We start from the raw sequence: 26,623 nt of genomic DNA, 5'->3' as shown, positions 1-26,623 counted from the left end.
GAAAATGTGTAATTCAATACTTTGTAATATAACCTCGGTTGGCAATTACAAAAGTCAAATGTTTCCTGTAGTTCTTGACCAGGTTTGCACACTGTAGCAGGTATTTTGCCCCACTCTTCCATGCAGATCTTCTCTTGATCTGTCATGTTTTGGGGCTGTCGCCGGGCAACACAGACTTTCAACTCCTTCCACAGATTTTCTATTGGGTTGAGGTCTGGAGACTGGCTACGCCACTCCAAGACCTTGAAATGTTTCTTACAGAGCCACTCCTTAGTTGCCCGGGCGGTGTGTTTGGGGTCATTGTCATGCTGGATGACCCAGCCACATTCCATCTTCAATGCTCTTACTGAGGGAAGGAGGTTTTTGCCCAAAATCTTGCGATACATGGCCCCATTCATCCTCTCCTCAGTCGTCCTGTTCCCTTTGCAGAAAAGCAGCCCCAAAGCATGATGTTTCCACCCCCATGCTTCACAGTGGGAATGGTGTTCTTGGGATGCCATTCATCATTCTTCTACCTCCAAACACAGCAAGTGGAGTTTTATACCAAAAAGTTCGATTTTGCTCTCATCTGACCACATTACCTTCTCCCAATCCTCCTCTGGATCATCCAGATGGTCACTGGCAAACTTTAGACAGGCCTGGACATGTGCTGGCTTAAGCAGGGGGACCTTTCGGGCGTTGCAGGATTTCAATCCATGACGACATAGTGTGTTACTAATGGTAACCTTTGTGACTGTGGTCCCAGCTCTCTTGAGGTCATTGACCAGGTCCCCCCGTGTAGTTCTGGGCTGATTCCTCACCGTTCAAGATCATCGATACCCCACGAGGTGAGATCTTGCATGGAGTGCAGGTTGAGGGAGATTGTCAGTGATCTTGTATTTCTTCCATTTTTTTTATAATTGGGCCAACAGTTGATCTCTTCTCACCAAGCTGCTTGCCTATTGTGGAGTAGCTCATCCCGGCCTTGTGCAGCTCTACAATTTTGTCCCTGGTGTCCTTAGACAGCTCTCTGGTCTTGGCCAGGGTGGAGAGGTAGCAGTACGACTGAGGGTGTGGACAGGTGTCTTTTATACAAAAAAAACAGTTCAAACAGGTGCCATTAATACAGGTAACGAGTGGAGGATAGAAGAGCTTCTTAAAGAAGAAGTAACAGGTCTGTGAGAGCCAGAAATCTTGCTGCTTGGTAGGTGTCCAAATATTTATTTTCTACAAGAATATACAAGTGAATTGGTGGCTGTCTAAAAAAATGTGTGTGTACGTACGTGTGTGTGTGTGTGTGTGTGTGTGTGTGTACGTGTGTGTACGTGTGTGTACGTGTGTGTACGTGTGTGTGTACGTGTGTGTGTACGTGTGTGTGTACGTGTGTGTGTGTACGTGTGTGTGTACGTGTGTGTGTACGTGTGTGTGTACGTGTGTGTGTACGTGTGTGTGTACGTGTGTACGTGTGTACGTGTGTGTGTGTGTGTGTGTGTGTGTGTGTGTTTATTTTATTTTATTTTTTATTTTAAATCAAAGTGCGGTCAGAGACCGGAGGATATATCAGAAAACTCTTGCACAATATTCTGCGGCTGGTCCAAATGCACTGCACTTTGCTGCACCGATGATCGGGCCGCTTCTATTTCGGTCTCATTCACTAAAAACCTCAAAGAACTACTTTTATTTTAATTTAATCTTTTTCCAGAAAAATAAATATATTAGGCAGCATACCCGAAAGTTACATATAAACAAAGAAAAAGAGGAAGAAAAGCATTTTTATCAGATGCACTGGGACCACAATGCTGGTTAAAATAAATAGTTTTTATTAGATATACATTAAAATCATTATAGGGACTGGTGAATTATTAAAATATAGTGCGATTAGAAAAATAAAGTGTGATATTAAAAACTACAAGATGTTTATTCGGATGTGTAATTAATCACAATAAACGGCTTTATTGCCTATAGAACCTGCATGTTTGTTCCTTATTCCGTTGTCCTATTGATATATCGCTGTGTTAAGGGCCCTACACATTTGTCGATCCGCTGACGGGCGACCAAGCGGCAGTGACAGTGGGAGTGAAGTTTCTTCACTCCCCCCATCACCCGGCTCCATAGAAGTGCAGGCAAATATGGACGAGATCGTCCATATTGGCCTGTATGCACAGCCGACGGGGCACCAGCGATGAACGAGCGCGGGGCCGCGCATCGTTAATCGCTGGTGCCTCCACACTCAAAGATATGAGCGGTATCTCGTTCATTAATGAACGAGATCATTCATATCTGACTTTTATCGCCCAGTGTGTAGGGCCTTTAGGCAACAGGTTTTCAATGTGATATTTTGATCACCTTTATATTACAGATGTGTTCACTTCAGTGGCAAACGCAGGATTTGCATGGGGGGGGGGGGGGGGGTTCCAGAACTGGGCGGAGCCAATCACGGGGGTGGGGACTGAGGTGACACAGTATATGCTGGGTCCGTAAAAGTAGTGTGTCTGTGTAAAAAAAAAAAAATATATATATATATATATATATATATATATATATCCACACACACATACATATATATACATACATACACACACACATACACGGGTGGTCTTCAGTATGCCGGCGGTCGGGCTCCCGGCGACCAGCATACCGGCGCCGGGAGCCTGACTGCCGGCATACCGACACTTATTCTCCCTCGTGGGGGTCCACGACCCCCCTGGAGGGAGAATAGAATAGTGTGGCGCGCGTAGCGTGGCGAGCGCAGCGAGCCCGCAAGGGGCTCATTTGCGCTCGCCACACTGTTGGTAAGCCGGCGGCCGGCCTCCCGGCGCTGGTATGCTGGTCGCTGGGAGATCGTAGTGAACCCATATACACATATACATAGCATATTAAACATTATATATATATATATATATATATATATATATATATATATATTTATATATATATATATATACACACATACATATATCGTGAGTGTGTGTGTGTGTGTGTGTGTGTGTGTGTGTGTGTATGTATGTATGTATATATGTAGGCACATGGATATATATGTACTATAATTAAAATAAAGTAAACTTTTATTGCACTTGCAAGTGCCACCAGGAAGACAGCAGGCTGCAGAGGACGCTAGACAGTCATTAATAATACTCATGCAGCTAAAAAAAAAAAAAACTTTTTTTTTTTAGTGGAGGGGGGTTTCTGGGTACTCGGAAACCCCCCCCTGGGTGCGCCACTGCACTTGTAACAATCTTTATAGGTCTCTCAATATACTGCAACAAAATATAAATGCTGCAGGCATTGGATACATTCTTTCATCTGCCTTCAGTGTTTAGCTGTTTCCATACACACTTTGTAAATACAGTTGAGCTGAAAATACAGCAGAGTTTGAGCACAAGGGTGTGAGAGCCAATTCATCTCATCTGTCTCACTTACCTTGTAAATCAATCATTGTAAAAGCAGCCATATTATGGTCAGCCCTGCTTCCTGGCCACTAGTAACCCAATACTAAGCAGTGATAAGAGCGGAGAATTGAGCCAGTGGAGTAGTGACCCCATCAACCAATCTGAAGCTCTGTATCATTTTATAGTATGCAAATTTTAGATGTTACTTCAGTGCTGATTGGCTGCCATGGGCAACTTCTCCTTTGGCTCACGTCTCTGCTCTTATCACTGCTTAGTAAATGTCCCCCTAAATACCTTTGGAAACAGACTAAGAATACAATGACATCACAATGTGTGTAAGCGAGAATGGCGCTTTATGCTCCTCAAAACACCCATAAGCTCTGATCTAGGACAACCATATAGTAGACTGAAAACATTTAGAAATGGAGGAGCTGATGCGCTAAAACTGTATTGGGAGTATAAGTGGTCATGTAGTGCATAGTGCCTACTGGCATGTGCCACGCCATGGCTTGTGACGCTGTACCACCCACCGCATAATTCCTGGGAAATTCTATTTTAAGACCAATCAAAAAATACTTGGTGTTGTAAGATACTTGCATTAAGTCAATATCACACAGAGTGGTTACCTGACAACCCAGCAGAGGATCCAGCAGCGAATGAGAGCCAAAATATACAGAACAAAAATCCACAGGGAGATCAACATTGCACCTTCCAAACTTGAACATTCATAGTGCGGTTTTCAAGCAAAACAGAATGTTATATTACAACATTTGCACAGTTTCCTATTTAAAATAAATGAATATTCTGGTATTTAAACAGAATTTTTTTTTACGACAGTGTAAGTTTGTTATCACTTCCAACCTACTGTTATTTCAAGTGGACCGAATCAAAGCCACACGCTGTCTTTATGGGGTGGGTAGAAAGCTATCTAATAAACAGTAACAGGGTCCAAGAGCAACAGGTCCTACACTAACCCTTTGTATCGTGCTAGCATGGAGCTGCAATACTGACTCTTTCAGGTCGGCAGGTTTAATTTACGAGGAAGCAGTTAAACTACCCTCTCTGAGCCAAGACTTCCTAGGATCTAGTAAACATTTCTTTGATTCATAACTCAAATACCGGGCCGAATCGTAATTTCAGCACTCAGCTGCGCAGCAAGGGTGTAAATTCATCATCACACAAACGCACCCCTCCCCTCCTGTACACTTGTATTCTGCCTCACATACTGCAAATAAACTTGCTGCTAAGGGACATCCGACAGCTAAAAGTCATATACCCAAGAAACCTCCTGACCAGATTAGACTCTAAATCCACAGGCAACGCTAAGGGACACACTGTTCTATCTGTTGCGTTATTGATTGAGGCATTTTTATTACAAGCATAAATTAACCCATAGCACAACTTTAAAAATGAACCCATAGTCCACAGAGAGAAAGCTATAAATTTCATAGGACTGGAAACATTGAGTGGTGAGGCACTGTGGCACTAGTTCATAGGGTCACATATTTGTTAACCCACAAACTGACAAGAAGGTCACTGTGTAAGCAACAGACTATTCGTTAAAAGACTGGATATTTTCTAGAAATAACAGCATCTCGATCGGCACTTAAGTCTAATACAGGTTGAGTATCCCATATCCAAATATTCCGAAATACGGAATATTCCGAAATACGGAATTTTTTTGGAGTGAGAGTGAGATAGTGAAACCTTTGTTTTCTGATGGCTCAATGTACACAAACTTTGTTTAATACACAAAGTTATTAAAAATATTGTATTAAATGACCTTCAGGCTGTGTGTATAAGGTGTATATGAAACATAAATGAATTATGTGAATGTACACACACTTTGTTTAATGCGCAAAGTTATTAAAAATATTGGCTAAAATTACCTTCAGGCTGTGTGTAAAAGGTGTATATGAAACAAAGCATTCTGTGCTTAGACTTAGGCCCATCGCCATGATATCTCATTATGGTATGCAGTTATTCCAAAATATGGAAAAATCTGATATCCAAAATACTTCTGGTACCAAGCATTTTGGATAAGGGATACTCAACCTGTAATTGCATTTACTTTCAACTAAACGCCATTCTTTAGGCGAGGAAACCTGCATCTCCCGACTTAACAGAAAAACATTTTGCTATCTCTAATGTACACTGAGTGAGAAATAAAACTACATAATGGCCCTCATTCCGAGTTGTTCGCTCGCAAGCAGATTTTAGCAGCATTGCACACGCTAGGCCGCCGCCCTCTGGGAGTGTATCTTAGCTTAGCAGAATTGCGAATAGAAAATTCTTAGCAGTTTCTGAGTAGCTCGAGACTTACTCCTACACTGCGATCAGCTCAGCCCGTTTCGTTCCTGGTTTGACGTCACAAACATGCCCTGCGTTCGGCCAGCCACTCCCCCGTTTCTCCAGACACTCCCGCGTTTTATTCTGGCACGCCTGCGTTATTCCACACTCTCCCAGAAAACGGTCAGTTTCCGCCCAGAAACACCCACTTCCTGTCAATCACACTCCAATCACTTCAACGATGAAAATTCTTCGTTCAGACGTGAGTAAATCTACTAAGTTTTGAGCTAAAATACTTAGCGCATGCGCACTGCGTACCATGCGCATTTTTGCCTTAATCGCTCTGTTGCGAAAATCGGCAACGAGCGAACAACTCGGAATGACCCCCAATATTCAGATAATACAGAGATCTTAGTTGCGTATATATGCAGACACATGGCCGAACGGCAAGGCATCTGTCACTGGGGGTCCCTAATACTAGGTGTGGGTCTGGGGTGCGGGACCCCATCATGTCGGCGCAGGCCGGCTATCCAGGGCAGCACACAGGTGAAAATTAGTAAGGGTTAATAAGAAGCACATAAGTGCTATGTAAGTGAGGTGTGATTAAAATAATCTCCTATATAATAGCCCAGATCTGTGACTCTGTGCCTGTGTTTATAACGCTGGGCGTGGCTAGGAGCTCTCACTGGGTTAGCAGAAGGTCTATCACAACCAGTCCACAGCTGATTGGGTGAGAAATGCCATCCCACACAAGTTACATCCAATGGGAGGCTCTGCCCTTTGGCTGCTGTGTGTTCCCAGAGCTGGATTAACTATGGAGCTGATGGAGCTGCAGCTCAAGGCCCACACCCCAAAATAGGCCCACTGCATGTGCAGCAACATACCCTCCAACAATTTACGCCTACAAATTCGAAAAGGGGGCGTGGCCACGAGTACAGTGGCATGGCCACGTCCCTTTTCCTATACTTTCAATGGAAGCTTGGAGAGCCAAAAATCGGTACAGATCATATAAAAAAAAAAACCAACACCACAACAACAAGGTACTGTACCTGCCAAAAAGCTGTAGGGTATGCCACTGCATCTGCAGCAAGTCTCGATAGGGGGGGGGGGGGGGGGGGGGAGAAATAGGATTTTAATACCTACCGGTAAATCCTTTTCTCTTAGTCCGTAGAAAATGCTGGGGTCACATTCAGAACCATGGGGTATAGACAGGATCCGCAGGAGACATGGGCACTTTAAAGACTTTCAAAGGGTGTGAACTGGCTCCTCCTTCTATTCCCCTCCTCCAGACTCCAGGTATAGGAACTGTGGCCAGGGAGACTGACATTTCGAGGAAAGGATTTGTTAAACCACGGTGAGCATCTTACCAGCTCACACCTCAAGCATGCCGCAAAACATGGCATTCAACAGAATACAAGCCAACGCCATGAACGATTGCAGCAACATGCTGACAAGAACCGTAACACAACATGTGTGTAACCACAAGTAATAACTGCAGATACAGTACGCATTGGGATGGGCGCCCAGCATCCTCTATGGACTAAGAGAAAAGGATTTACCGGTAGGTATTAAAATCCTATTTTCTCATACGTCCTAGAGGATGCTGGGGACACATTCAGAACCATGGGGTTATACCAAAGCTCTAGAACGGGCGGGAGAGTGCGAATGACTCTGCAGTACCGAATGACCAAACTTGAGGTCATCATCGGCCAAGGTATCAAACTTGTAAAACTTAGCCAAAGTGTTCGAACCCGACCAAGTAGCTGCTCGGCAACGTTGTAACGCCAAGACCCCCATCCCCCCCCCCCCGGGCAGCCGCCCAGGACGAGGCCACCTTTCTAGTAGAATGGGCCTTCACCGATTTCGGCAACGGCAATCCAGCCGTGGAATGAGCCTGCTGTACCGTATTACAGATCCAGCGTGCAATGGTCTGCTTGGAAGCAGGACATCTAATCTTGATGGGAATATACAGGACAAACAGAACCTCTGTTTTCCTAATCTGAGCCGTTGTGGCGACAGAAATTTTCAAAGCTCTGACCACATCCAGAAATTTCGATTCAAATAAGGCGTCAGTAGCCACTGGCACCACAATAGGTAGGTTCATGTGTAAAAATGAAACCACTTTCGGCAGAAATCGTGAACGAGTTCTCAACTCTGGTCTAACTTCATGGAAGAACAAATAAGGCTCTTGTGAGACAAGTCCGCTAACTCAGACACCCGCCTCGCGGATGCCAAGGCCAACCGGATGACCACTTTCCAAACGAGGAATTTTTAATTCCACCTTTCGTAAAGGTTCAAACCAATATGATTTAAGGAACTGCCACACCACATTAACATGCCATGGTGCCACTGGGGGCACAATTGAAAGTCTGAACTTCTGGAAGGGAGGCCAATTGTTTTTGAAAGAAAACCGATAAGGCTGAAACTGCACCTTAATAGAGCCCAATTTTTGGCCCGCATCCACACCAGCCCGTAGAAAATGGAGAAAACGTCCTAGCTGAAATTCTTCCGTAGGAGCCTTCTTGGAGCCACACCAAGGAACATATTTTCTCCAATTACGGTGGTAATGTTTAGACGTTACTCCTTTTCTGTCCTGAAGTAGTGTGGGAATGACTGCACTGGGAATACCCTTTCGGGCTAGGATCTGCCATGCCGTCAAACGTAATCGCGGTAAGTCTTGATACACGCTCGGCCCCTGCTGTAACAGGTACTCGCGTAGAGGAAGAGGCCAGGGATCTCCTATGATTAATTCCTGAAGATCTGGATACTAAGCCCTCCTTGGCCAGTCTGGGACAATGAGGATCGCTTGAACCTCTGTTCTTCTTATAATCTTTAGAACCTTTGGAATGAGAGGGAGTGGAGGGAATACATACACCGACTGATATACCCATGGTGACACCAGTGCATCCACTGCTATTGTTTGAGGATCCCACGACTAGGAACAACATCTCTGAAGCTTCTTGTTGAGACGAGAGGTCATCATGTCTATTTGAGGAATTCCTCAATGACTTGTCACTTCTGTGAAGACCTCTTGATGGAGGCCCCACTCTCCTGGATGGAGATAGTGTCTTCTGAAGAAGTCTGCTTCCCAGTTGTCCACACCTGGAATGAAGAACGCTGGCAGAGCACTTGTTTGCTTTTCCGCCCAGTGGAGAACCTTTGTGGCTTCTGCCATTGCCGCTCTTATTTTTGTTCCGCCCTGGCGGTTTATGTACGCTACTGCGGTTACATTGTCCGACTGGATCAGTACGGCCAGATTGCGAAGATGATGTTCCGCTTATAGAAGGCCGTTGTAAATGGCCCTTAACTCCAGAACATTTATGTGGAGACAAGTTTCCTGGCTTGACCATCTTCCTTGGAAGTTGTCCCCCTGTGTGACTGCTTCCCAGCCTCGGAGACTTGCATCCGTGTTTAGTAGGATCCAGTCCTGGATCCCGAACCTTCGCCCTTCTAGGAGGTGAGAGCTGTGCAGCCACATGAGTGAGATTCTGGTCTTGAAAGAGAGGATTAACCTTCGATGCATGTGCAGGTGGGATCCGGACCCCTTGTCCAACTGGTCCCACTGAAACACTCTGGCATGGAATCTGCCAAACTGAATGGCCTCGTAGGCCGCAACCATCTTCCCCAGCAACCGAATGCATTGAAGGATTGACACTTTTGCTGGTTTCAGAATTTGTTTGACCAGACTCTGAAGTTCCAGAGCCTTTTCCACTGGAAGAAAAACTCTGTAGTTCTGTGCCCAGTATCATTCCCAAAAACGACAACCGCGACGTCGGAATCAACTGTGATTTTGGCAAGTTTAGGAGCTAACCATGTTGTTGAAGAACGGTCAGGGAGAGAGCAATGTTTTGCACCAACTGGTCCCTGGATCTCGCCTTTATCAGGAGATCGTCCAAGTACGGGATAATCGTGACCCTTGCTTGCGAAGGAGAACCATAATTTCCGCCATCACTTTGGTCAGTCTATGGCTCTAAGGATTTTCACTAAACGGCAACGTTGAATTTGTATTTTTATTTTATTTTTTAGGTAGAATCTGAGCGATTTCTGGTTTAGGATTGGTCTGACCGAGCCGTGCGGCTTCAGGACCACGAACAGGTTTTAATAAAAACCTTCTCCCTGTTGTGACGGGGGAACCATGACAATGACCTGATTTTGACACAACTTTTGTATTGCGTCGCATACTACCTCCCTGTCCAGAAAAGAAGCTGGTAAGGCAGATTTGAAAAATCGGCGAGGGGAAACGTCTTGAAACTCCAGGTTGTACCCTTGGGATACTATTTGTAAAACCCATGGGTCCAGACCCAAATGAAACCAGAACTGACTGAAGAGTTAGAGACGTGCCCCCACCAGAGGAGTCCCAGCGTCATGCGGTGGATTAGGCAGAAGCCGGGGAGGACTTCTGCTCCTGGAGACCCGACAAGGCTGGTGATATTTTACCTTTTCCCCCTCCTCTAGTAGCAAGGAAGGAAGAACCTCGCCCTTTTCTGTATTTATTGGGCCGAAAGGACTGCATTTAATGGTGTGTTTTCTCTTGTTGTGGTGAATCCACAATGCTCGTCTAGCTGAGTCTGCCATGGCATTGGCCTTTGATCCCAAAAGGCCAATATCTCTCGCAGTTCCCTTCAGGTAAGCTGCAGCGTCCTTGATATAACCCAGCGTCAAGATGATGCTATCCTTATCTAGGGTATCTATATCAGATGACAAGTTATCTGCCCACTTTTTGATAGCACTACTCACTCACGCAGAGGCAATGACCGGTCTGAGTAGCGTTCCTGTGGTCGCATAAATGGATTTTAACGTATTTTTTTTGCTTACGATCCGCAGGGTCCTTAAGGGCTGCTGTGCCAGGTGAGCCACCTTTTTAGACAAACGTGATAGGGCCTTGTCTACAATGGGGGGTGATTCCCACTTTTCCCTATCCTCAGAGGGAAAAGGATAAGCCACCGGAATCCTTTTGGGAATCTGAAACTTTGTCAGGGCTTTCCCAGACACTCAAATAGAGTGTTCAAATCATGAGAGAGGGAACAAAAGTACCTCAACTTTCTTTATATAGGCATATCCTCTTGTCAGGAACAGGAACAGTAGGGTCGCCAGTGACGTGTAGGACATCATTAGCCCCAATCATGTACTGAATAAATATTTACTGACGGGGGGTTAGGACAGTGCCTTGGCACTAATGTCCCCTCTTGCGAGTGGTACACTGAGAATTTATTTGCTGCCCAGGGGTTGCCAGCAGTCTCCCTGAAAATAAAAAACCTAACAAAAGTCTTTTTCAGAGAAACTCTGCAGAGCTCCCCTGTAGTGCATCCAGTCTGCCTGGGCACAAATCTAAAACTGGAGTCTGGAGGAGGAGCATAGAGGGGGGGGCCAGTTCACACCCTTTGAAAGTCTTAAAGTGCCCATGTCTCCTGCGGATCCCGTCTATACCCAATGGTTTTGAATGTGACCCCAGCATCCTCTAGGACGTATGAGAAAATCCTTTTACTGCAGCATCCTATGTCCTGCTGCCAGTCCACCTGCCCCCTCCGGCATCAACAATCGCCGCTCCCTAGCCGCGGTGCAGCTGGAACAAAAGCTGCTGCAGCCATCCGCATAGATGTGTATGAAAGCGGTGCAGCGGAAGGCTTTCATAGCCCTCCCTGCGCCGCATCCTCTCTGAGCCCCGAAGCCTCCTCTGTGCGTGATGTCACAGAAGTGCCTCTCCGCCACAGCCGCCCCCAGAGGCTCTGACTCCGCAACACAGCACCTGGGCTGTGGCCTGAGAGCCCCGAGATGGCTAATGTAACCGATAGAGTGGGTGATATTGCAAGGGTAATGTCTGGACGCTGAATCAATGTAAACGGTGACCGTGTTGTGCAGTGCAATGGGAGTGCAGTGTCACTGACACTGCACAGCACTCTCCCCTTTTACATTGATTCAGCCAGTCAGATCTGCCAGCCACTATTGTTAGCACCAGTGTCCCAACGCACTAAATAATCTACAGCTCCCAGCAGCCCTTAGCCTTATGGCGCTAAGGGCTGCTGGGAGCTGTAGTTTATGGAGTGCATCTTCTTCCCTGTAATGCTGTGCATTGGGACACCAGCGCTAACAATAGTGACTGGCTACTTGGCTGCTGTGCAAGTCTCCGGGAGAGCCACTGCCAAAGGGAGGACAGCAGCTTAGCTGCTTCCAGGAGGAGAAGCATTACCCGCCCCTAACCCACTCGCAGTACCTCCGGGTCCCATCCGCGGCATCCCAGACCCCCTCCCCCATCCGCATCTCCCCCACACCAGCCACTCCCCCAACCACAGCACCTACTAGGCGATTCATCAGGCCCTGCGTGCGCTGTTCACACCGTTGCAAGGCGCTACAACCCCTTAACCATCGCACGCCCTTTGTCCGTGTAATATTTAACCACTTACACAATTATGATTGGAGGTAATATACTGCATATAATACAAATATTGCACGCCACAAGGGCATGCAAGGGTTAAGGGGGCATAGCCCCTTACGACGGTGTGAAGAGCGCCCGTAGGGCTCGATGAATCACCTAGTACAAAAATATATACTATGTGATAGGGAAACACATAAGCGTTAATAAAGTGTTAGGGTGTGCCAACCTGAAGCAGCCAGCCATACCAACGCAGGGAAAAAAATAAAAAATCACACCCCAAACCCACCCCATAAATAATGACAAATATGTCTGGGTCTAATAGCCCAGTGTAAGGCCACATGATAATGGCTCCTACAGCATCTGAGAGCCAGCTTACCCGGAGACACCCCTAGCTTCTCCAATGGCACTCTGGAGTCAGCAACCCCTGCTAATTGCTGACCCATCCATGCCTCCCTGAAATACAATACACATTTATTGGTAAGCTGCTCAAATTGTGATGTCACTCAGGTGCTAAAAGGGAGGGGTAATTCTGGGTAAGAGAAAAACATGTAGCTATCCCTAATGCACACTGAGTGAGAAATAACACTACATAATAATCAGATAATACAGAGATCTTAGTTGCGTATATCTGCAGATATAGGGTTAAGCACCCTGTGTTGGTATGGCTGGGCTGCTTCAAGTTGGCACACCCTAACACTTTATTAACACTTATGTTTTTCCCTATCACATTCTATATATTTTTGTATTATTTTAATCACATCTCACTTACATAGCACTTATGTGCTTCTTATTAACCCTTATTCATTTTCACCTGTGTGCTGCCCTGGGGTAGCCGGCCTGTGCAGACATGATGGGGTCCCGCACCCCAGACCCATGGGGTCCCGCACCCCAGACCCACACCTAGTATTAGGGGACCCCTAGTGACAGACGCCTTGCCGTTCGGCCTGGGGGCTTAACCCTATATCTGCAGATATACACATCTAAGATCTCTGTATTACCCGATTATTATGTAGTGTTCTTTCTCACTCAGTGAGTACTTTCGCTTACCCAGAATTACCCCTCCCTTTTAGCACCTGAGTGACAAACTGATTGAGCAGCTTGCCAATAAATGTGCATTGTTCTCCCGACTTAAGTGGCAGGCACGATGTGGCTACTTGATAGTTTCGGGCGCTTTTAATTGACATCCCCAAATAAACCTGAATCCACATTGAAACAAGACAATACTGGACAAAAGGATGGAAAGGCACGTTACTTAGGTACAAAGAAGGGTGGTAGTGCTCATAGCATTTATTGTTTGTTGACTTATGCCAGGCCTCACTGAGCACCTGCATCACTCTCCCAGATGCTGCCCGACCACTGGCTGTGCGTGGCATCAGAGGTCACACTGCACTGGCCTGTAGTCTCACACAGCAGGGTAGTCAGTCGCTGAGAGGGGAGCAAAGTGCACAAGCGGAGGAGAGGGAATCCTACTCCTGGCAAGAACTCATGGGGAGGAGGGGGAGCAAGGGAGAAAAAAAAATTACAGAGAGACAGAGAAAATTGAGTGACAAGAGGGAATCAGGACTGAGGGACGGGAAAAAGATAGAGTGAAACCCTGGTGAAAGCGTATAAAACTATGTAGAAGGATGTTCCCAATTTAAACCTGTTCTAGAGTGTAGAGTTTAAAAAATAAACCCTTCAGAATTAGCCTTCTTCCCCATCACAGGGCATAGCATAGAACCACTCCTAACATCAGGAGGAGAACACAACAGACTGTAAAGCCACAATGTGGCCAGGCTGGGAAAACACTGGGCCGTTTTCTATTTTTTCCCCATGTTAGAAATTTACAACGGCATTTTGTCCAAATCCTAAAACCCACTCCCACAATTACTAGCATTGTGGTATGCTAGTATGCATCATGTTCTAGCCATGCACATTTACCACTAGTACTGTAAGTATACCATACTACAGCAAGCACCAAATGCTAGTATAGAACAATCACCTCAGCGTTAGTGGGTAACTGGCTTTAGACTGTGGCTTGCCATTACTCACTATTCCCATCCACAACATGATGCAGCCTTGCCCCCACACAAGTGAATAGGTCACTTAGCAAGTCATACCTTTAGCGAACATCTAACTTCCCAAAGTAAAAATATCAAAAAAATCACTTAAAACACTGGTCTACACTTGGCAGACAAACAGTGCTACATGTGTACGGCCTGTAAGTAAGTATGTGCTGGACCATGTTCCCTCTAGTAGGGAAATAAATAGCAGTCACTTACTTGTTAAAGAATGGACGGATGATCTTTGATCGGGCAGATATATGATCTTTGGGTGGGCTCAAAAACGAACCTATTAAGGGGAAAGCGGAACTATGTAAATGTACTACAACACATGAAATCAATAACAGCGGCCGGGAAAACACATTTACTTACCTAGATAGTTTGCCATGGAAATGAAACACAGCCCTGTAATGTAGGCGTCATACCCTGCTTCATGCAGCTGTTCTGAGGCAGTATTGTAGCTTGGGAAGCCTTCAGCGCTTTCTAATGAAGGAACAGAAAACATACTGTAGGGTTCTCTATAAGCACACTCTAGGAGCAAAGGCAAAAGCATATCTGTAAGAAAAGGGCCCTCCCTTTATCGCCCTCACTTGTTATGTACTAAATGCGCAAAAACAAAAAAAGTTACCAAAATCAGCCCATTTAATAACAATGCCAAAATCCTAGCAGGGGGCTAATCATGTGATTGTTACCCCAAACTAGTCATCCTACCAATTCCGATGGACACGCCAGTTATGGTGGGACTACGCTTTCTGGGTACTTGAAACAATGAATGGATTCCTGCAGGTCTCACCTTATGCTATAAGCCAGCGTTACAACTGAAGAAGACTACTATCTTGTGCTGCTACGTGTCTCATGGTTTACACAAAGAGCAAACATTCCACTAACTGAGCCCCACTGGACTTTTCTATAGGGCAGGGCATTGTCTTGATTAGTCCCCTATCTCAATGCTGAATACACCATTGTTTGAAAGAATACCTTTAATGCAATTTAAAGACTGATAATCAATGTGATCAGACAAGTCCTCTTCAGTGCAGAAAACAGAGGCGGTCCAGTGATTAGAGGTGGGGATTAACTTCCCCTAACTAGACTTTATTAATATCATTCCACAAGGCTGTAGCCGGGCTACAATACACCAGCAGCCTGGGCAGTGCTCCGCGCACAACCCTAGTTACGGCCCTGCATTCCATTAATACATTTGAAAGATGGGATGTTCACTTTCTCAAATTATGTGCTCCTAGTAGTTATTGTCTGGTCAGACATTATCCTGCACTACAAAAAAAAAAACCATAAATAGGTGTAAGGTATTAGATGAGCCCATCTACACCAACACATTATATTTACCCTCATTTGGGAGTCAGGTCTAGCAAATGATACGCCGCCTTAGCAGTTGATGTCTGGCGGCTTGCATGTATTCACCAGACAATGACACCCAACACTACACAATATCTTAAATCTTCCACAGATGGGTGAGGGGGTTATAATTCCCAGATCAAACATCCAGAGTCAAAAAAACCTAAAAAAAAAATAAAAATAAAAATAGGATTTTAATTACCTACCAGTAAATCCTTCTCTCAGTCTGTAGGGGATACTGGGAATCCATTTAGTACCATGGGGTATAGGCAGGTCCACTAGGAGCCATGGGCACTTTAAGAAATTGATAGTGTGCCGACTCCTCCCTCTATGCCCCTCCCACCTGACTCCGGCGCCCAGTATCCCCTACGGACTACGAGAAAAGGATTTACCAGTAGGTAATTAAAATCCTATTTTCTTACGTCCTAGGGGATAACTGGGAATCCATTTAGTACCATGGGGAAGTACCAAAGCTCCCAAACCGGATGGGAGAGTGCTGAGGTTTCTGCAGAACTGATTGACTAAACTGAAGGACCTCAGAGGCCAAGGTATAAAACTTGTAAAACTTTGCAGACGTGTTTGAACCTGACCAAGTAGCTGCTCGGCATAGCTGTAATGCGGAGACCCCCCGAGCAGCCGCCCAGGAGGAACCCACTGACCTAGTAGAGTGGGCCTGAATAGATTTTGGAATCGGCAAACCTGCTGTAGAATAAGCATGTTGGATAGTAAGCCTGATCCATCTTGCTTTGAAGCAGGGCACCCAATCTTGTTGGCATTATAGAGAACGAATAGTGAATCCAATTTCCTGGTACGAGCCATTCTCTTCACATATATCTTCAAAGCCTGCAACACAACAAAGGACTTTGAAACAGTACAGGTGTCGGTAACAACCGGAACCACAATCGGCTGGTTGATGTGAAATGCAGACAAAACCTTAGGAAGGAATTGCTGACGAGTCCTGAGTTCAGCTCTGTCATCGTGGAAAATCAAGTAGGGACTCTTGTGCGACAATGCCCCACAGTTCTGAGACGAGCCTTGCCAAGGCCAACAGCGTGACGGTTTTCCACGTAAGATGTTTTTCTTCCTCCTCCAGTAACGGTTCGAACCAGTCCAATTGGAGGAACTGCAGAACAATCCCAAGGCGTCGTGGGAGGCACAAAGGGAGGTTGGATATGAAGGACGCCCTTCAAGAATGTCTGTACTTCCAGTAGAGAAGCCAATTGTTTCTGAATAAAATCGACAAGGCCGAAATCTGAACCTTCAAAAGGAGCCTGGGCATAGACCCACATCCACACCCGACTGCAGAAACAGCAGGAAACGTCTCAGATGAAATTCCACCGTAGAATATAGTCTACTTTCACACCAAGAGACATATTTCTTCCAGATACGATGGTAATGTTTCTACGTTACCCCCCTTCCTGGCTTGGATCATAGTCGGGATGACCCTGTCGGGAATCCTTTTCTGGGCTAGAATCAGCCCCTCAACTTCCATGCCGTCAAACGTAGCTGTGGTAAGTCTTGATAGACGAACGGGCCTTGTTGCAGAAGATCCTCTCGAAGAGGCAGAGGCCACGGATCTTCGCTTAGCATCTCTAGAAGGTCCGCATACCAGGCCCTTCTCGGCCAGTCCGGAGCAATCAGGATTGCTTGAACTCTTTCCCTTCTTATTCTTTTCAGAACCCTTGGGATCAGAGGAAATTGAGGAAACAAGTATACCAGCTGGTATACCCACAGAGTTGTCAGGGAATCGACCGCTACAGCCTGTTGGTCCCTCGACCAATACCGCCTGAGCTTCTTGTTGAGACGAGAGGCCATGTCGATTTGTGGACAACCCCACCGATATATGTTAGGCACTGGAACACCTCCGGGTGGGGGCCCCTTTCTCCCGGGTGCAGGTAGTTTCTGCTGAGGAAACCTGCTTCCCAGTGGTCTACTCCTGGAATGAAGATTGCCGACAATGCCACAGCGTGTTTTTCCGCCCTGAGGAGAATTCTTGTCACCTCTGACATTGCAGCTCTGCTTTTCTTTCCGCCTTGTCGGTTTATGTACGTCACATTGTCTGACTGAACTTGAATGGCCTGATTCTGAAGATAAGAGGCATGCAGAAGGGCATTGTAGATTGCCCTGAGCTCCAGGATGTTTATGGGAAGTGTGGCTTTCAGACTTAACCATCTTCCTTGGAATTGTACCCCCTGGGTGACCACTCTTCAGCCTCTGAGGCTTGGGTCGGTGGTTAACAGAATCCAATTTTGAATCCCGAACCGTCGACCCTTCACCAGGTGATAAATTTGTAACCACCACAGGAGGGAAATCCTGGCCTTCAGCAACAGACAAATCATTTGATACATGTGTAGATGCGATCCGGACCATTTGTCTAACAGATCCAGCTGGAAGGGCCTTGCATGAAACATTCCGTACTGAATTGCCTCGTAAGAGGACACCATCTCTCACAGAAGACGGATGCACTGATGTACTCAGATTCGGTTTGGCTTCAAGACAGCCCGCACCATCAACTGGATTACCACTGCCTTTTCCAAGGGAAGGAACACTTTGAGACTCTGGTGTCCAGGATCATTCCCAGGAAATGCAGCTTCTGCATTGGTTCTCGGTGAGATTTCGGCAGGTTCAGAATCCACCAAGGAGCAATGTGGTTGTGAGACCAATGTTCACCAACAACTGTTCCCTGGATAGAGCCTTTATCAGAAGATCGTCCAGCTAAGGAATAATGTTCACTCCCTGTTTTCGGAGTAACATCATCTCTCCCATCACTTTGGTGAACACCCTCGGTGCCGTTGAGAGACCAAAAGGCAGGGCCTGAAACTGGTAGTGACAGTCCTGCCGTGCAAACTGCAGGTAAGCCTGGTGAGGCAGCCAGATAGGAATGTGAAGGTACGCATCCTTGATATCCAGAGACACAAGGAACTCCCCCTTTTCCAGACCTGAGATCACCGCTCTCAGAGACTCCATTATGAACCTGAATAACCGTAAGTATGGGTTCAATGACTTGAGATTCAGATTCGGTCTGACCGTACCGTCCAGTTTCGGTACTACAAACAAGCTGGAATAGTATCCCTTGTTTTGTAGAGGAGTTGGAACTGGAACAATGACCTGAGTCGGTAAACATTTTTTAATAGCTTCTAGTAACGTTATTCTAGCATCCTGTGAAGCTGGTAAGACTGATTTGAAGAATCTGTGAGGTGGGAGATCATGGAACTCCAGCCTGTAGCTCTGGGAAATAAGGTCTAGGACCCAGGGGTCCTAGCAAGACCTCGCTCAGGCGTGACTGAATAATTTTAGTCGAGTTTCCACCTGCCTTTCTTCCAGGCATGTGGGCCCCCGGTCATGCGGAAGGCTTTGAGGCAACAGAGCTGGAGCTCTGTTCCCGAGAACCAACAGTGGTTGGCTTGCGTGATTTCCCTCTAGCACCTCTGGCGGCGGTAGAGGAACCTCTGGCTCTGGCCCGAAAATTCCTAGTCCAAAAGGTCTGTAAGTTGGGTAGATCTTCCTAGCAGGAGGAGCTGCAGAAGGCAGAGGGGTGGATTTACACGCAGTAGCTTTTGAAATCCACTTATCCAGTTCTTCGCCAAATAAGCCCTCACCCGAGAATGACAGGCCTTCCACACCCTTCTTGGAGTCTGTGTCAGCAGTCCACTGAAGTAACCATAAACCTCTGCGTGCTGACACTGCCATAGCTGTCGTGCGTGCATTTAGCAAACCTATCTCCTTTATGGCTTCAACCATAAAGTTTGCAGAATCTTGTATATGTTGCAGAAGTAAAATAATTTCACCTCGAGGTAAGGTGTCAAAACACTCTATGACATGGGGCCTATTTCAGATCTGATCGCAGCAGCAAATTTGTTAGCAAATGGGCAAAACCATGTGCACTGCAGGGGGAGCAGATATAACGGGATCCACTATCTAGGTCGACAGGGTCTCTAGGTCGACATGAGTTTTTCACCATTTTTTTCTTTTTTTGAACCTTTTCATACTTAACGATCAACATGGCCTACAATTGGGAACGGTAACATGTGCCGAGTGCAGCGAGGCACCATGCCCGAAGCATGGCGAGCGAAGCGAGCAATGCGAGGGGACACGGTGCACTAATTGGGGTTCCCGGTCACTGAAAAAAACACCAAAAAATAAATAAAATGATTAAAAACTCATGTCGACCTTTTGACCTGTCGACCTAGTTACTATCTACCTTCCATACCACACCCAGATATAACATGTGCAAAGAGTTCGATTTGGGTGGGTTATATGGTTTCTGTGCAGGTTAAATACTGGCTGCTTTCTTTTTACACTGCAATTTAGATTTCAGTTTAAACACACCCCACTCAAACTCTCTCTGCACATGTTATATCTACCCCACCTGCAGTGCACGTGGTTTTGTCCATTTGCTAACAAATTTGCTGCTGCGATCAGATCTGAATTAGGCCCATTATCAGACCACTTTGTAATGGCTTTTGCAATCCATCCACATGCTATAGTGGGTCTCTGAGCCACCCCTGCAGCTGTATACAAAGATTTGAGGGTAGTCTCAATCTTACGATCAGCTGTGTCCTTTAGGGAGGCTGCACCAGGAACAGGTAAAAAATTTTATGTGACAGCCTGGAGACTGATGTATCCACAATCGGTGGATTTTCCCATTTTTTCTTATCCTCAGGGGAAAAGGGAAAAGTTGACAGTAACCGCTTAGGGATCTGAAACTTTTTTTCTGGATTAACCCACGGTTGTTCAAACCAGGTATTTAGTTCTTTTGACACAGGAAAAGTAGCTGAGGATTTTTTCTGTATATTAAAGTAAGATTCCTCACTCTCCTCAATCACCATGTCAGGAATATTGAGGACTTCCCTGAAAGAGTCTATGAGCGCTTCAACTCCCTGCGACAGAGTACACTTACCTACCGCCATGTCCACCTCACCTTCCTCCATTTCTAACCCTTCTTGATCAGAGTCAGAAAGCAGGATCTCGGCTAAAGTACATTTTTATGAACAAACGGTAGAGTACTCAGACGCTGGTCTGAGTACAGAGTCCTTTTACATAAACTCAGTCATAGACTAAGTATTGCGTCTCTTTCTCATTTCGGGATAATTTAGTAAAGATGGTGGAAATCATCCCCCTAATGGAGTCCAGCCACGCTGGCTCTGCTTCCTTTGTCTGAGAAGGGACACTACACCGAGTACACACTAGTGAACCCCCAGGAGAGGAGGAACACTGGGTTGTGTCTAAGTTACTTTCGTGCTCAGGACCTGGAAGTAACAAATGAGAGGGCAGGAGAGAAATTCCGCCCTTACAGCACCTAAATGTTTTCTTCGTTCTCCGTTCGTTTGGGGTAATTTTTTTTTTTCTATGCAGCATTGGACCCTCGCGGGCTCACTACGATCGCCACACTTTACTATTCCAAATAGATAGTGACATGGACCCAGCGGGTTATGGGAAAGGTCCTCTCCACGAAGGTAAACTAGATGCTACCAGGAACACTGTCTTACATGTAACACTCCTTGCCCTCTGACATCCTTGCAGCAGAAGGACATACACACAGAAAGTAGTTAACAGCACAATTAACCCACAAAGAGCCCTTCAGGAGAGACACATGTAGAGAAACCAGCACACGGCGCCCTTATCGCTAATGTCAGCTTAGCTGGGTCGCAGACAAAGTAAATGAAAGGGTCAGTGAAAGGAAGATTATATATATAAAAAAAAAAAAGGATCAAACTAGAGAATTGGAAAGTTGCTGCACGGATGACTGCCTGCCACCGGACGCAAGCAACAAAATGTTGTGTATTTGCAGTTCAATTTTGCTAAAACATTTAAGAAGATCCTTTATTGTGAGACCAAAGCTTATATCCCATAAACATCCTTAATGCTTTTTCATAATCTCACAGAGCTCCGTTATTAGATGTGCCATTAGCTTAACACAGGACAATTACATTTTTTAATAGATAGTTGACAGAAGCCAACTGTTTCTTGAATTCTTACCGTCTTTAGGAGGTTTGAAAGGAGCCTCTTTTAATCTCTTTTCCAGTTCAGCAAGGGATGTGTTATAAATAATTTCCTAGGAGCATATAAAAAAGGAACAATTAATACCAGATGTACATTGCTCAACATTACAGCAAATCTGTAAACTAGGCCCACACTACTGCCACCTTGTGTCGGGAAAATATATTAACAAGCTAAATTACAATGAATATTAAACATTCATTTTAATGACTAATGTTGCAGTGGTTTATGGTCTGCCTGTCATGTGACCCATCTTGCCGTTATGAAATTGCATTCTGAATAATACTATATTTATGTTCTCTTACAAATAAAGATAGACAGGCGTTTTACATCTCCGGTCTTTATAATGGGCATTTTTTATTTTACATTAAAAACATTAAACATCCAGTCTGTGTTCTCATGAACTATCACACTCAAGCGTACACCAAGTAAAATAAAGATATTGATAGAAAAAAAAAAAAAAAACATTATGTATTATGGTATAACTTAACTTCGTTAACGCTGTCATCGAGGTCCATGGGATCCACAGGGTTAATCCTTAACCTTGGGGTATGATCTGGTGGAGACCAGAACTGCCTTCCAGGATGCACTGGGGTCCTCTCCATTCATATCCCGCTCCCATGCTTGGGCACTTCAGTTTTAGTTAAAAAGCCCAAAGCAGGAGCAGGAAAATGGAGAGAGAGGTACACAGAAAAAGAACACTCTCGGAGAAAAGAGAAGGGAACTAGTGACCGCAAAGGAAACCCATTGAAGCGTGGTGTGCCAGGATGGGTGCCCTGTGGATCCCATGGACCTCGAAGAAGGGGGAAAAGAAAAAAAAAAAAGTTAAAGGTGGTAAGTTTTACCATAACTTTCTTCTTCGGGGTCCATGGTCTCCACAGGGTTAATCCTTAACCTTGGGATGTCCCAAAACAGTTCTAGGGAGGGAAAGCTCCTAAGCTGAAAGGAGGACGTGGTGGCCAAAATTTTCCTCCCGAAAGTCAAAACATATCAAAGGCAACGAAAGCTAAGAAACGTGTGGCAGATGACTATGTAGCAGCCTTGCAGAATTGTTCAGACGCTCCACGGCGTGCTGCCCACGAAGGACCCACAGAAAGAGTAGAATGGGTCGTCACTGTAATTGGAACAGGAATATCAGCCTGTGAGTATGCCTGTGAGATGTGTGGCTGCAAGAACACTTAATGGTCTGGGAGCACCTCATCGTCTCTGGTCCTATACCCAGACCAACGGTAAATGGACTGCGCAATATGCAGGTCCCACCTTACCCGTCACCCAGTGTTCCGGTTACAGTCCTGGGTACCACTGGTAGTGAAGCTGTATCACTAGGGGTCCCGCCAAAATCACACATACAGTTGTGGTGGCACAGCCCAGTGGGGGTGTTGGAGCATCAGTGCTGGCTTCCTTTTGGACTGCCAGAAGCTGATTGCTCAAAAGAAAAAAGAAAGAAATATTTGACATTTAAAAAGTAAGAATGTGCAGCCCCTCTGCAGTGTGATCAGATCAATGCAGACACAGAAAAAAAACCTGAAGTGCCTGAGCATGGGTGCGGGGCATGAAGGGAGAGGACCCCAGTGCATCCTGTGCAGCTTACAAAGCTTTGTTCGGTGCCAGTCCTGGTCTCCACCAGATCATACCCCAAGCTTAAGGATTAACCCTGTGGAGACCATGGACCCTGAAGAAAAAATTCTTTTGAATAAAAAAAAAAAAACCCCACACACAAACAAATCTTCACACAAAAATGAAAGTGCAAACAGATTGAAACCAGGTTCTTTGTAAAAGGTCATCACATTTACTTATCTTGGATGAAACCTCAGAATGGTTAAGCGCTAAAGGCATTTCATACCTTTAACAAAACTATTGTGTTGCTTGAAGACCAAGACCATCAAATGGAACAGTTACTGTCTTTACCCCTAAAAAGATTCTTTACTTTTGGAAATATCGGACACAAATAAGCCCAATAACATAGCAGTGGTGTGCTCTGTATTGAAGAATAATTAAGTAACAGGCAGCTGACTGAGCAGCCACAGCTCTACCTACTGGACAAATCATTACATTTCAGCCATCCAATAAAGTGAGCATCTATTCCACATTACACACACAGAACGGCTCATACCGATTAAAACTATTCTCAAAATAAAGATCAATTTTCAGACAGGTTTTATATATAGAGGTCTGGTATAACGTCAATGGGATGCCGGCAGTCAATACACAGACAGCGGCATCCAGTCTGCCAAAATACGGGCAATTAATGCTCTTGAGGGCTCGCCACACAGCGGGCCTGTTGGCGGGCTTCGATTGCCACAGGTTCTATTCCCACTCAGTTGGTGGTGTGGACCCACAAAGTGGGAATTAGGGACGGATGTCGGTATGCCGTCTGCCAGCAAAATGCCGGCTGTCGGGATTCCAGGGTGTCTCCTGAACGCCGGGATCCCAACCGCCAGCATTTTGACTGTATCCCATAGATATGAGATAACCACGCACTACAACAAAAAAATAAATAAAAAATCCACAAAAATCAACTACCACTCATGTTTAAGCAGATTTATTGTCCCAAAAATTCATCTAGTCTGTGGCAGCAATCGATGGCCATTTCAACCAAACTCGGTTGGTTTTCCTCAGGGGGCCAACTGAGTTTGGTTGAAACCGCTGTCAGGATGCTGCCACAGACCACTGGAATAATTTAAAGTGAGTACTTCTAGTCATGGAGTTTTGAAACTATGCAGCAACATAACAATTGATCGCTAAATGAGTGCCAAGAGATAGATATCTATATCTGTCTACAAAAGGAACGGCACTCAGTCTCTTTGAATCACAAAAATGCTGGAAGGGGCTGTGTCCCTGAAAAACGTTCAACTTATTTCTATGCTCAGTACAGCATTTTTGTGATTCAAAGAAACTCTGAGTGCCGTTCCTTTTGGAGAGATATGGTAACTTTTGAACTAGAACACCAGAAAAGTTGTTTCTTTATGCGAGAATGGCCGAACTGGAGTATTATAAAAATAAGATTTTACTTACCGATAAATCTATTTCTCGTAGTCCGTAGTGGATGCTGGGGACTCAGTCAGGACCATGGGGATTAGCGGCTCCGCAGGAGACAGGGCACAAAACTAAAGCTTTAGGATCAGGTGGTGTGTACTGGCTCCTCCCCCCATGACCCTCCTCCAAGCCTCAGTTAGGATACTGTGCCCGGACGAGCGTACACAATAAGGAAGGATATTGAATCCCGGGTAAGACTCATACCAGCCACACCAATCACACCGTATAACTTGTGATCTAAACCCAGTTAACAGTATGACAAACGTAGGAGCCTCTGAACAGATGGCTCACAACAAATAACAACCCGATTTTTTTGTAACAATAACTATGTACAAGTATTGCAGACAATCCGCACTTGGGATGGGCGCCCAGCATCCACTACGGACTACGAGAAATAGATTTATCGGTAAGTAAAATCTTATTTTCTCTGACGTCCTAAGTGGATGCTGGGGACTCCGTCAGGACCATGGGGATTATACCAAAGCTCCCAAATGGGCGGGAGAGTGCGGATGACTCTGCAGCACCGAATGAGAGAACTCCAGGTCCTCTTTAGCCAGGGTATCAAATTTGTAGAATTTTACAAACGTGTTCTCCCCCGACCACGTAGCTGCTCGGCAGAGTTGTAATGCCGAGACCCCTTGGGCAGCCGCCCAGGATAAGCCCACCTTCCTTGTGGAATGGGCCTTGACAGATTTAGGCTGTGGCAGGCCTGCCACAGAATGTGCAAGTTGAATTGTGCTACAAATCCAACGAGCAATCGTCTGCTTAGAAGCAGGAGCACCCAGCTTGTTGGGTGCATACAGTATAAACAGCGAATCAGATTTTCTGACTCCATCCGTCCTTGAAATGTATATTTTCAATGCCCTGACAACGTCCAGCAACTTGGAATCTTCCAAATCGCTAGTAGCCGCAGGCACCACAATAGGCTGGTTCAGGTAAAACGCTGAAACCACCTTAGGCAGAAACTGAGGACGCGTCCGCAGTTCTGCCCTGTCCGAATGGAAAATCAGATATGGGCTCTTATACGATAAAGCCGCCAATTCTGATACTCTCCTGGCTGAAGCCAGGGCCAGTAGCATGGTTACTTTCCATGTAAGATATTTCAAATCCACCGATTTGAGTGGCTCAAACCAATGGGATTTGAGAAAATCCAAAACTACATTCAGGTCCCACGGAGCCACTGGGGGCACAACCGGGGGCTGTATATGTAGTACTCCTTTTACAAAAGTCTGGACTTCAGGAACTGAAGCCAATTCTTTCTGGAAGAAAATCGACAGGGCCGAAATTTGAACCTTAATGGACCCCAATTTGAGGCCCATAGACAATCCTGTTTGCAGGAAATGTAGGAATCGACCCAGTTGAAATTCCTCCGTGGGGGCCTTCCTGGCCTCACACCACGCAACATATTTTCTCCAAATGCGGTGATAATGTTGTGCAGTCACCTCCTTCCTGGCTTTAACCAGTGTAGGAATGACCTCTTCTGGAATGCCTTTTTCCTTTAGAATTCGGCGTTCAACCGCCATGCCGTCAAACGCAGCCGCGGTAAGTCTTGGAATAGACACGGTCCCTGCTGAATCAGGTCCCGTCTTAGAGGTAGAGGCCACGGATTTTCCGTGAGCATCTCCTGAAGTTCCGGGTACCAAGTTCTTCTTGGCCAATCCGGAGCCACGAGTATCGTTCTTACTCCCCTTTGCCGTATAATTCTCAGTACTTTGGGTATGAGAGGCAGAGGAGGAAACACATACACTGACTGGTACACCCACGGTGTTACCAGAGCGTCCACAGCTATTGCCTGAGGGTCCCTTGACCTGGCGCAATACCTGTCCAGTTTTTTGTTGAGGCGAGACGCCATCATATCCACCTTTTGTTTTTCCCAACGGTTCACAATCATGTGGAAGACTTCTGGATGAAGTCCCCACTCTCCCGGGTGTAGATCGTGTCTGCTGAGGAAGTCTGCTTCCCAGTTGTCTACTCCCGGAATGAACACTGCTGACAGTGCTATCACATGATCTTCCGCCCAGCGAAGGATCCTTGCAGCTTCTGCCATTGCTCTCCTGCTTCTTGTGCCGCCCTGTCTGTTTACGTGGGCGACTGCCGTGATGTTGTCCGACTGGATCAACACCGGCTGACCCTGAAGCAGGGGTTTTGCCAGGCTTAGAGCA

The 26,623-nt window shown here is 45.8% G+C and overlaps 1 protein-coding gene across 2 annotated transcripts in view; it reads right to left on the bottom strand.

Annotated features, from left to right (window-relative positions):
• The window catches only part of PARN (poly(A)-specific ribonuclease), a 338,956-nt gene that overhangs the window by 168,188 nt on the left and 144,145 nt on the right, over window positions 1-26,623 (bottom strand). For both annotated transcript variants that reach the window (XM_063934320.1, XM_063934319.1), the window contains exons 16-18: window positions 21,405-21,480; window positions 14,445-14,555; window positions 14,292-14,361 (exon numbers count right to left, since the gene is read on the bottom strand). In XM_063934320.1, the coding sequence (XP_063790390.1) occupies window positions 14,292-14,361; window positions 14,445-14,555; window positions 21,405-21,480 (257 nt within the window). The remainder of the gene's footprint in view (window positions 1-14,291; window positions 14,362-14,444; window positions 14,556-21,404; window positions 21,481-26,623) is intronic.

The sequence above is a fragment of the Pseudophryne corroboree genome, chromosome 7 (assembly GCF_028390025.1).
Source record: "Pseudophryne corroboree isolate aPseCor3 chromosome 7, aPseCor3.hap2, whole genome shotgun sequence".
Lineage (NCBI taxonomy): Eukaryota > Metazoa > Chordata > Amphibia > Anura > Myobatrachidae > Pseudophryne > Pseudophryne corroboree.
This window is presented reverse-complemented; position numbering and strand designations above follow the sequence as displayed.